The 12,725-nt window shown below is 37.8% G+C and overlaps 1 protein-coding gene across 7 annotated transcripts in view; it reads right to left on the bottom strand.

Moving 5' to 3' along the window:
• ARHGEF10 (Rho guanine nucleotide exchange factor 10) overlaps window positions 1-12,725 on the bottom strand; it is a 120,740-nt gene that overhangs the window by 3,981 nt on the left and 104,034 nt on the right. For all 7 annotated transcript variants that reach the window (XM_069805928.1, XM_069805931.1, XM_069805933.1 and 4 more), the window contains 2 exons: window positions 8,837-9,011; window positions 1,977-2,099 (listed from right to left, as the gene is read on the bottom strand). In XM_069805928.1, the coding sequence (XP_069662029.1) occupies window positions 1,977-2,099; window positions 8,837-9,011 (298 nt within the window). The remainder of the gene's footprint in view (window positions 1-1,976; window positions 2,100-8,836; window positions 9,012-12,725) is intronic.

Below are 12,725 nucleotides of genomic sequence, written 5' to 3'. Positions count from 1 at the left end.
CTGGAGCCAAAAGAAAAAGACAATTAAAGAACATTATTTTACCACAGTGTTCTACCATAATTAGTTCATGAAGTTTGCTCAGAAAAGCCTAACTCTTAAAACGCTATTATATGCATCCAGTCTGTCTTTCGCCTTGTGCGTACACAATTTACAGAAAAAATGTACAAAAAATAATCTGTCGTACCACAAGTGTTTTAGGACTGTACTAATATGTCCACTGACACATGGCATTATGAATTTTAGTTGACTTACTTTTGTGCTCTGTTCTCACAACAGCATGAGTACAGAAATGCTGCTAACTTCTTTTTGTTGGCATCGACACAAATGTAACACTGTGAGTTTTCTCCAGTAATCCACAAACAAAATACGTGGTTTTCAATTAATCCTATTGTACCTCTGTACCTCTCCAGAATAGCGTGAACATCTGTTTCGTTGTAACAGACCCCTCCACGCTATACAGCAGGAACTAAAACTCATCCTTCTGAATGGCTTTCTAGTTACCGTGGCAGATTCATAAGGAAATGACTGAAAAATTATTAATTTTTTAAAACATATTTAAACAGTGGGATGGTGGTGGTACAAGGAAGATTTACACTGTGCAAATCATTAGAATGTATGAAAACCAAACTGCATATGGCCAAATTCAGAACCTGTAACAATATCAGTAAATGTGGCTTTTACAGCCAAAAAAGAAGGAAAAAAATCAGCTACAAATGGAAATTCTACAAAATCAGCTACAATATGGAAAAGAGCTAGGCTATCAAGGGGAAAAACCCACAACCCTACAAAACCATCCCTAACTCCCTAATGCATTCCAGGTTATAATAAAACCTATTCTGTTTTTACAGAAAGTGCAATGATATAAAGATGAATTATCACTATTGGAAGCACAACCAGAAAAAGTCACAATTTTTCAGTTCAAATTCCAAATATGGTATTGAAGACTATAAAAATAGATTTCTAAACGTAATGTTGCTAGATTTGTGAAATCTGACAAATCTTGACCCAAAATAAATGCAGGAAAATACAGATGACATAAACCACAATGATCAAAACAGAAAATGGAAGAATAAAATGAGAGATTTTTTGATTCTGCAACTGTGCATTTTCTTGCACTGCATTTATTTTCACCTAACATAGGTGCCATATTTTTAAGAAGCATTCGTCCTGTGTCATACTGGATTATTGCTGCGTATTTTGCTGAACACAGAGGGTTTTGTTTTCGTTTTGCAAAGTTACATAAGCTTTTTTTTCCCCTGAAGGAAGCTGCAAACAGCTTGCCTCCTAAAATCTGCCAGCTTCCCTCCACAGCGCAGAAGCTCGAGCAGAATTCTGAACCCAAAACGCAGCATGGCAAAGCCCCTATTAAACACACTTTAAAAATCTTGCTTCTGCTAGTAGCTTAAACATTTGGAAAGTGATACAGCAGCATTCATGCGTTTGTATTTCAAATGGCGTAATATGAAGTAACTCAATAAATACATCTCTCCAAAATGCAAAAATCTGATCATTGTCAAAAAAAAAGAAATATATACTCTCATATATTCAAAGTTTTGGGGAGAAAGGGCACAAAACCAATTTACTGAATAACCAGTCGGACAACATACTAAACTTTCAGTATCTATGTCTCCAAACCTAATGCTTCTATTTTCCCAAATGTGGAAGAAAGATTGCTTGCATTCTCTTCTCATCCCCATATATTTGACTGTACTCTGACAGGATTAATGCCTATCCTATTCTTATGCCCTAAAGAAAAACAGTTGTCCAGGCTCAAACAACTGAGACAAAACTAGACAAGTATCTGGATGTACTGGAAAGCTCAGGAAGAACAACAAATATAATTTCATCACAGAGCTCTGACGTATATCTAAACAATACATATAATTTAGCAGGTTCACTTAAGCTACCGACAGAAGAGAAATGAAATCTTCAGTATAAAACCATTGTACTTGATCCATTTGAGAAATTTCACTCACCAGTTACTTTGGGAATCCCCTGCAAGCGTGGCACCGGTAATGCTACTATTATACCCAGGTTTGTTCCAACCAGCAATAAACCGTGGCACACCAGGAGGCTGGTCACAGAAACACGCTGCTGCCCTGCAAAATTTAGGAAGTGCTCCGTTACTTAAGAGTGATGATCTTTGCCTAGATCAAGGTAACTTCAGGCAAACACAATCAGCGGTACCGACTCATTCAGCAAAGCACTCATCACAGTATTTTGCTGGATTGTGGTATTAAACTTTACATATGTGACAGTTTAAATACTATTAGACTTCTGCAACATTCTGTCCTACATCTCTAAACCACAGTATCTAAAAGCAGACATAGATTTTCTTTACAAATAGACTATGTTTGTATAATCTCAATAATAAAACTGAGAGGCATTTTGCTTCACAATACTCAATAATATATTGCCATAACATGCTATACTCGAGACTCAAACCTGTTCATGATTGCTTTTTACTCCTAGTTTTTATTCTGTGAAACTGCATCAGAAGTGCTGTGTCCCCCTGTTTGAGTTTGGGTGCCCCCCATACAAAAATGGCATTGGCAGACTGGAACAAGTCCAATGGAAGGCGACCAAGACGACCAGGAGACTGGAGCACACAGTGTACAAAGAGAGGTTAAAGAAGTGCTGTTTGCACCTATCTGACAGGAGGGTGCACAGAAGACAGGGTCAGACTCTATTCAGATGTGCACACTGGTAGGATAAGATGCAATGGATCAAATTTGGAACGTGGGAAATTTGGATTTTAAGTAGGGAAAAGCTTCTTCATCGTAAGGGTGGTCAAACACTGTAAAACGGGTTGCTCAGACAGGTTGTGGAATCTCCATCCTATCCAAAGATATGAAAACTTTGGCTGGACAAGTCCTTGAACAACCACACCTAATCAGGCCTGCTTCAAGAAGGATGGACAAGATGACCTCCAGAGTAATTTCCAATCAAAATTATTCTATGATTCTATGTTTTTCTGCAACTTATTATTTATAGGATTGCTATTTTTCTAATGAAAACAAAGTCATTTTTGCTCGCAACGCTTACTAAATACGTTTGATTTAGTTTAGATGGATTTTGAAAAAGGCCTTCAAAAGATTCAGAAACGGAAACCACAGCCTGCCCAACCTTTCGCCATGGCCCAAGTTTATGTGGAGAGGCATTTAAACTCTGCTGGAATCCTCCAGGTTCAAAACCTACATGTTCTTGGGTTTATGACTAACTTCACATGCAAGAGAGCAGTCATTCCCATCATCATAGCTCTCACTTCATCACTAAGTAGGGAATTTGGATTCCACATCTGATAGAACTTGGATGAACCCGCATGTTCACACTTTGGAAAAGGACCTTAATTATGGTGTATCACAAATGAATGCATTTTCCATCTCGTCCCTTGAAGCTGAGCCAATTTACGTCCAAGAATATATGAATCACAGACCCAGCAGGAAAGCAGGGCAGGAGCAGCTTGACTGTAGCCCAAAGCACTCAACTGGAAGGCAGGAGGCGGACCACAATTCAAGTCTTTCCCCACAGAACTTTACAAAAACAGAGTATTAACTCAGCGATGGCGTGTTGTAAAAGGCACACGTATCTGAAATCCCAGCTCTGCCTACCCCAAACCACATTCTAGAATACCCCAAAGGCACGATGATTAGGTCACCCTCAGCAGGTGTAACAAGCTTGAGTAAGTTGATGAGGCTCCATCTACTCACGCAGACCTTCAGAGATACCTATGTTGTTTTCCATAAACTGCAGCTGTTTACGCTGGTAGGACTGCATCATCCCTCGTCAGCTAGATAAGCACAGACAGTCTATGCCTATAGATAAATTGCAAGCCTTTTGAAGCTTGGAGTTTGCTTTTTTGATTTTTTTTTTTTTCTTTGGTTGGTTTGGTTTTGGTGGGGTTTTTTGGTGTAGGGTTTTTTTGGTTTAGTTTGTTTTTTTAGGGTTTTTTGATATATTAATTGGATTTAGTTTCCAGAACAAAGCACACAAAGGCACTCCTTCAGCACAAAAGAAGTTCAAATGCTGATGCCCAAACACCTCTGTGTATTGGAGTTTTCAAAAATCAGTATTTGAATTCTGTGATTTATTGCTCAGGCTCGCTCAAGTTATGTATGACGTGAGTCCTCTCCCACAACCAGTGCCACAGCAAGGGCAAGGTAACTGCAGGTGAGCTTAACCTCACTCCATTTCACTTAAAACTTGTTTTACAAACTACACACAGAAATCCTCAAGTACAATTTTTAAACTTTTAAAATTATCAAAAACTCCAATTGTACTTTTGCCTCTCAAACCCCTTGCAGAAGCAGGATACTCACATTTTTAAACAATAGATGCTTAATACTTTTTTAAACTTTTAAAATGTAAAATAATATGTATTTCATACTCCAACCCTGAAGCAACTTCTAACCAGTAATTTTTACCAGGGAGAACTGGTACCATGCATTACTGTTTCCATAGGTGAAAAGAGCAAATTATCAGCCTGCAGCTTAGAATCTTAAACACCAAGCACAACCTTAAGCATGAACCATCTATAGTGAGGTCAAAAGGAAAACCACTTGCTTTGAAATCTTGGAAAAGCAGGAAACATCTGCCTCTGAAAATATACCTTGAAATAGCATATAACAACTACAAAAATTATATATAGATTAAAAAACCCTATTAACATACTAATGTAAAATATTAATTTGTTATCTGCTAGCCAAGGTTTGAAATCATATTTTTCTTTGTTATTTTGTGACTTTTTATTTTGATATATTTCAAATTCAGAGAAAAAAAAAAGTAAAACCAATTCTCCAGAATGCGTTACACAGTAAGCACAGAAATTATCAAGTTAAGAAGGGAAAATGATAAACATAAATGCCAAAACTAATCAAATACTTTTATCTTTAAATGACAACTTTTAGATCACACTGTCCCAATGCAGACAGAACTGTTAAAACCTGTAAAACAATCTGACCAAGATCTTGACTTTATGAAGAACCGAAGCCAACAATTAAGCTTATACATGGACAGATGGTTTTATTGCCTATGTTCTGCTCTATGTTCACCTTTTTCAGGTCTCAACTACAACAACCACCAGACCGAGGTAAACCCTCATGTGGTCCCACACAGATCTTCCAAAGTCAACCCTGGGTAAATGCAAGGGCATACTGGCGCATATCCTCTTACATGACCATGCTGCTCTTACTATATAAAAAAACCCCAAACCCACTGTACAGATCTATTGGGCTGACCTAAAGTTTTTCCCAATCTTTTTATCGTTTCCCAGCAGTAATATCATTTTATGGTCTGGTACCTGGTGGGGTGAGGACAAAAGAAGGCTGTAAGCCTCAAGGTATAGTTTGTTTTCCACAGAGAGGAAATGGTACTTTTTGTTTTTTTTCCTTTGCTTTTCTGATCTGTTTCCAGGAAACACACATGTCACTAGAGGATATATGGATTTAAACAGAATACAGCAAGTTATGCAGAAATCACCTCTTTGTTAAACAGGTAACCTGTCACCGTCCATATGAGCAATGAAATTGCATGTATCAAGGTCACAGTAATCTATTTAAAAGGACAAACTCTTTTAGAGCTGAAAGGAAAAAAATGTTTAAGGATGTTCTTGAATAATGAAATATTGAATGTGACTACGAAAAAACAAGTGGACTGTCTATTCATGTACAATATGATTTTTTTATTATTTTTTTTTTGGTGCAAGCTACGATAAAGGCTGGTGAAAAGCTGCCTTTGTTGAGATTTCAACTACAGATCACAAATGCTAAGCATAAACTTGTTCTACAAATGAAGTACATTGCATTAGTGAAGTGTGTCTATTTGTCTTCAAATGTTAATAGATTTTTTTTTTTTTTTCCCCCTGCTACTCAGTATGCCCTCTGTTCAGCTAACAGAGCTGTGCTTGGGCCACTTAAAAGCAATCCAGCTGTACTGTGGTTTACCAGATAGTGAAATAAGTGGTTACCTGGACCTGTAACAATGATGATGCTCTTCCTCTCAACCACTCTCCTTTTCTCATATGGCATTTGTGCTTTTTTGGTGTTCTGTTGTAGAACACAAGCTTGTTACACATTATTAGGAATTATTTCTGATGATATCTGAAGTAAAGGTACCACGGACCACTCTGGACTAAAAGTCTATCCCCATGGTTGCCTCCGTGACCCTGGTTTCATTTCCAGTCCTGCATTCCTACAGACAAACCTCCCGTAACTCCAGAAAGCAAGAGCCCTCCCAGCTGCATTCTCCACAAGTGGACTGCTACAGATTAAAAAAGTTACATCCAGCAGATAAAAGATTCTGCCAGACATAGTCTGCTTTTTTACACTACTGAACTTCGCCGAATCGTAAGGACAATCACCTCCTGTGCCATTTCCCTTACACTTCATTCCTCTGTGATTCTGTCCTGCCCACTGTGCTGCAGGGTTGTCTTCCTCAAAGCAAAGGACGCACACTCTTTACAACAAGGGGAGCAGGCAGTGATATTTAAGGCCATCTTCTCCTAAGAGCAAAATTGGGAAAATCTATGCTATGAGAACTGGTTACTAAGGTTATGAGAACCTCCTACTCCTCTATCTTAACTAGTTACTACAGCTGTCCTTTAAATACAGGACTGTAACTCACGGTAACCATTCCTGACAGCGACAGTAAATTTTGCTTTTACTTCTACTGTATAACAACAAAATAATTCCATTAACTTCATGGAGCGACATTCCTCTCGTTTACATTGCTCTAATGAAGACACAGATGACAACGCCAGGCAGCCCATCAGGTCAATATTACATATTGTTGTTCCTACTAAAATCTTAGCAAAAGAAGTCCAGCTTCTTCAAAGTTCTATCAAGACCTTGCCTTTTTAATCTCTCTTCTTAAGACTCAGCAATATTTTTACACCAATTTCTTCTCTCTCATTTCAATACCAGTTGAGTTTTTACTTTCCTGTTATTTTTGCATATTAAGGAACTCCTGCTGGATTTCAGAAAACTAACAGAGCTGTTTCCTTTAAAAGTCCTAAAAAAATTCACAGTAAAGGCAAATACATATTTTGTAAATACGCAGCTATTTCACTCCTTTTCTGTTTCACTTTTTTTTTCTTTTTTAGTCTCAGTATATACTACACAGAGCTTGATTTATTCTTTGACTGCTTTTAGTTCCAAAAAGTCCTTGCTGCTGCTTTATTATGTAAACCTCCTACTCCTCTGTCTTTTTGCCTTTGTTGTTGCAGCATTATTGGGATCATATAAACAGGCCCAAGAGCTGCTGCTAAATAATTGAAATTCATTTCATTTTTAGAATGGATTCTCCCTTGGAACATTTGCTGTAATAATGTTCTACTCCTGAAATAAATTTCCATTTCCATTCATTGGCATACTTTCTGTGAAGACAGTGAGGGGAAAAAAAAAAAAGGAACTAAAATGGGTAAGAATAACACCAGGGAGATAGAATTAGCTACAAATATTTTTTTAAAAAAACAGTATGTTACATCAGTAGTTTTATTACCATGGCAATGAACACTAAAGCCAAATTTTTTAAAGATGTTTATATGCAGAAAACATGTATAAGGGAGGCCCTACTTCCCTTTCCCCCCCCCGCTATAAACAGCAGAACATATGAAAAGTTAATCTTCTTTTTACAACTGATCTTGATTTCTTTGCATAACTGTGATGAATTCAATCAAATGACCTATTTAAAGGCAGGCTATTTGCTGCAGTTCGGTGTTGGTGCTACAGTCAACACCACGTGTAAAAACCACCCTGCCTAGAACATGATATAAATGGACACAATTTAAAATAGAACTTTATTGCAAAGCTAATGTCATCTGAAAGAAAATGTGGTAAGAAGACAGAGACTGAAGCAGCGAAACATTTTTCATGCAAGATTTATACCAAACTCTTTTAAGAATATAATCTCAGTGTGGGAAGAACTGGCTTCTGCTAGAAACAAAGCAATAAAGCTGGTGCACACATTGCCCATAAAAACCACAGAAGCTCGGTCTACTGCAGTCTATAAACAAGAAGAGACAAGAAGAACAGTTGTCCCCTCACGGACACCTCATGCTCATCCATGCCAGTCTTGCTTTTCTGTCTGTCTGTCTCATCTCCCGGCACTGCCACAGCTCCCACCCGATGTGCTGGCTGATGCTGAGGTCCCAGCCGCTCACTTGCAAAACTGACACAGGCCAGTGCAACTGTCTGTGACACTGATGATTTGGGGGTGATTGAACACCTTGTGCCTTAAGGCACTTAAAGATCTGTTAAACTTTATCCTAACGACCACAGCTTCTATCTTTACTTGTAAGACTAACCTTTTAATTCAACAAATTAAAGCTCAATTAGCAAAACACTGAACACACTCCAAAATGGCAGTGTGTGAGTGGTTAAGCTGAGTGCACTGGGACTACTGATGTAATTAAAATTAAGCACGTGGCTTTCTGGTCCAGATCCTAGGCAAATTGACTCCATCATGTACTTTGACACTAAGTTCCAGAAGAAATGCTCTGCAAAGCAAACACATTTTCATGTCAGACTGCATTGCCCTACTGCTTCACAGCCACACACACACACAAAAAAAAAAAGACTAAACAGAAGAATTCACCTGCTTATCTATATAATAACCTTTATAACCTCCAAGGAGGAGAGCTGTTACTCAACCAGCTCACTGCACACATTCTTCTGTGCAGGCGACAGACTGTGATTTACTAAAGCAAATAGTCACGAGACAGTTACCAGACTCAAAGTCCGAGATGGATCTTCTGATTCTGGCCTAATCTACGACACTCTGGAGAACGATGGTGATAAAGCCAAAACAAAAATGTTATCATATGATGTGATTCAGCTACCTGGCAGCATATTGTGAACAGGTGTGGCAATGTTAATATCCTGGAGGTGTTTCAGTGTCTCAGTATGGAAGAGGCGAAGTGTAGATCCAGATGTGAAGGCAATCCAGATTCCCACTCCAGCAACAGCCATGTGAGAGATTACCATCCCTTCCTCTTGATGGGCTTCAAAATGGCTCTGTAAGAAAAACAAGGACTCTGTGGGGAGATGCAACTGAAAATCATTCAACCTTTGTTACCAGCTCTTCAGTGTAGGCACTGTATCTTTGTCCTCTGCATCAAGGACAAAGCTAGCTTCCTCTGCTTTGCTCAGGACATGTTCTGACTGCTGCATATGATGTATTAATTTTCCTGTTACTTTTTTTTGAAAATACATCCTCTTTAGTATGGAAGGATTCTAGCTCTTGAGCCAAAGTTCTACCTAATGACAGAGTAACTTCACAGTAACTTAGATACTGTATTTATTGAAAATATCACATGGTAGGGCTGGCAAGCCTGCAACAGCTCAGGCTTAAAAGGATTTTGTATTTCTTTATTGATACTCCTTTGGGAAAACTACCACAGATGAGATTCCTGGGAATGGGCAGATTTTTTTCCTAATATGCTACTGTCATGGTTTAACCCCAGCCAGCAACTAATTACGATGCAGCCGCTCTCTCACTCCTCCTTGCTCCCAGTAGGACGGGGAGAATTGGAAAAAAAAGTAAGACTTGAGGGTTGAGGTAAGAACAGTTTAATAACTAAAATAATAATAATGATAATAATTATAATAATAATTAATAATAATAACAACTGTAACAAAAAGGAATATAACAAAAAGAAAGAGAAATAAAACCCAAGAAAAAAAAAACAAGTGATGCACATGCAACTGCTCACCACCTGCTGACCAATGCCCAAGCAGCGATCCACTCCTCCTGGCCAACTCCCCCTAGTTCATATACTAAGCATGACATCCTATGGTATGGAATATCCCTTTGGCTAGTTCGGGTCAGCTGTTCTGGCTCTGCTCCTTCCCAGCTTCTTATGCCCCTCCTCGCTGGCAGAGCATGGGAAACTGAAAAATCCTTGACTTAGGATAAGCGCTACTTAGCAACAACTAAAACATCAGTGTGTTATCAATTTTATTCTCACACTAAATCCAAAACACACTCTACCAGATACTAGAATAAATTAACTCTATCCCAGCTGAAACCAGAACAGTTACTTTTATCTACAGCAGGACTTCCCTTTAAACAATAAAAAATATTTTTCTTGTGTTCTGTTAGGGCATCTTTTCAGAACAAGGATAATAGAATCAAGGAAAAAATAATCTTTAGAAAGTAGAGTGTTTATGAACATAAATTATTTGCTCAACCATGTACGTAACAACGTGAGTCTTAATACGGTCGCTTGCTTTTCAACTCTTAGACACTTTTGAATTTCAAAAGTATTAGCTATTTTGCTTTCCTGTCCTTCAAAATATTGATGCTTCTCATTAGAAAGGCCAAAATCCTCCTTCTGAAGATGAGTAATACAAGACTTTGACAACAGACCTTTTTCCTTGATCTAGTGCCTCCAGAGTTACAACTTCTGCATGGCTCCAGAAAGGCTGAAACCTCTCTACATGCCCCTGTTAACGTGCAAGATAAAGCTGTAGTAAAGTTCTTTAATCATTAACAAGAAGTAGGTTTTTTTTTTTCCAGTTTTGTATTGTAAGTAAACTGTCTCTGAAGTTAAACACAGCCTTTTAATGTTATGCCAACTATTATCAAATACAGAGAGCTATTCTGATAAACATAAAACTTCCTCGGCTAAATAAATGACAAACTGTCCCTTGGATACAAAGGTCTCTGAGAAATATGGAAGTAAATATCTGATCTAATATTCACACTACATATTATATACTCTTAATTATATTTGCATACAAAATGCAGAAGTACCCCCTTCCTCCTTGTAAAAGTACAGTTAAATTTTCCATGCATTACAATTAAGAGTTACATTTTGGTCATTTTGCATCAAAATCTAAATTACATGTTTCTCAGGATAAGCTCTTAGCCTAAGACAGTTATGTTTTGAACATATTAGGGTTATAGATACATTGTTCAAACTCTCCATCTAAATTCAACAAACAGGCTAAGATCAGAGATGAAAAATGGAAGTTTAAGCTTTCACAAAGTGTAACTTTTGATATTATACTTAGTAGGCATTTGATTTTCTTTTCGTACGTTATTACTGCATAAATTACTACTTTCCACTGAGAAACTCGCTGTTTAAAAATAAGAAGAATGATTTTTTTTTCCTTTTCATTTGTTAACACTATTCTTCAAATGTTCAGTTTTTAGTAAATGAACAGAAGTTTCTCTTCAGCTATTAGGCAGTGGTTCAGTTTTTGAGTGTTACTGCATTACCTTTTGACTCTTCAAATAACACCACTGCAGAATGCAAGGTAAGCACCTCTGGTAGGCACATTTATATTCACTGTTTTCCTCAAGTAACCTCCATTCATTCTTTATGAAATTATATACACAATTTGAAAAATCATACAATTTATTCAATAGAAGAATTCATCCATGAACATCTTTCAAAGCCTGAAACAGCTCTTATGACTAAATTTCCTGATATTCTCATCATGCATGTTTCATTGCAAAAAGGATTTTCAAATAGTAACTCCTGTATACAGACTCATGCACCCCTACACTGATGACCAACTGACTTTTGAAAACTAGATCCAAGGCTGCTGAAGAGAACTTGACCAGCAACTTGCACTGTTTGAAATTAGAAGAAAAATGAAGCAGATTGTTAAGAAATGAATTTTCTCTGGAGCGGTCTAAGCACAGCTGACAATTCTGTTGGTGCCAGTGTAAACAACTTGCGCATGCATTTTTGTCACATTCCATTTTTACCAGCCAACTCAGTATACTCCCACTTAGTCTGTCCTGCTGCCATTCGTACAGCTGTCTGCTGAAACACGTAGACATTTAAAGTAAAACTGTAACACCGTCAACGCCACAAGAAGCACGTAAAAAGAACTATTCTTCTCATTCAAAGGGTCTTCTAACACAAAGCAGGAACATAGCCCAAACCTGTATGTTCTTTTACAAATGCATAAACTTTTGTATAGAGAATAGCTTTGACATCTGTTTCCATTACATGTCTATCTGAAACCCAATAGCTGGTCTTTTGCTTCAATTATTTTTTTCTTCTCATAACAAGAAATACAGATACAAAGGGACCAAAATGTCCTATTCCCTTTGTTATATAAAAAAAAAAAATTAACTGCATTTTACTTTCCTCTTTTATTTTTCATACCTACATTCCTCTCCATTCAGAGCCCAGCTTTTTTCCCCTCAGGCTCTCTCGTTCAAGCTCTATAGCAACACAAGAGCTGCAGAAGACATTCTGGATGCAGCAGCCCGCCTGCCCAGCAGCGCAGCCCGACATAACTCACTATTGTTTCAGCAGCGCGGGGCATAGCTGGAGTCTTTCTTTCATGGGGGTGCCCGCTTGCACCAAACAGCTGCACCAAGAACTGAACCACGATTTCTCAAGCTTCACGAGAGATGCATAATGGGTATCATTGTCCACAAGGTAGAACAAATGACTTCTACTATGTTAAAGAAGTTACAGTACTCAGACAACATACACTCATGTATAGGGATTTTCATTTGTTTTGTTTATTCAGCTGAGCATGTCAGAGTAACTCCTGTATAGTTAGCCAAGTTTTAAAAACAAGACAAAACAAACCAGGATGGATTGTCATTCAATTGGTGACTTTATACTGTTAAATACTCTGGCATTTTTTGTTGGTTTTAAAAAAACACATACTGCCTTTGCAGAGCGTAAGGGTCTACAGGCACAGAGACCACTATGGGATCAAGGTCTATACCCAACAGTAATGCAACTGTCAGATCTA

Source organism: Haliaeetus albicilla, chromosome 18 (genome assembly GCF_947461875.1).
Source record: "Haliaeetus albicilla chromosome 18, bHalAlb1.1, whole genome shotgun sequence".
In the NCBI taxonomy this organism is placed as follows: domain Eukaryota; kingdom Metazoa; phylum Chordata; class Aves; order Accipitriformes; family Accipitridae; genus Haliaeetus; species Haliaeetus albicilla.
This window is presented reverse-complemented; position numbering and strand designations above follow the sequence as displayed.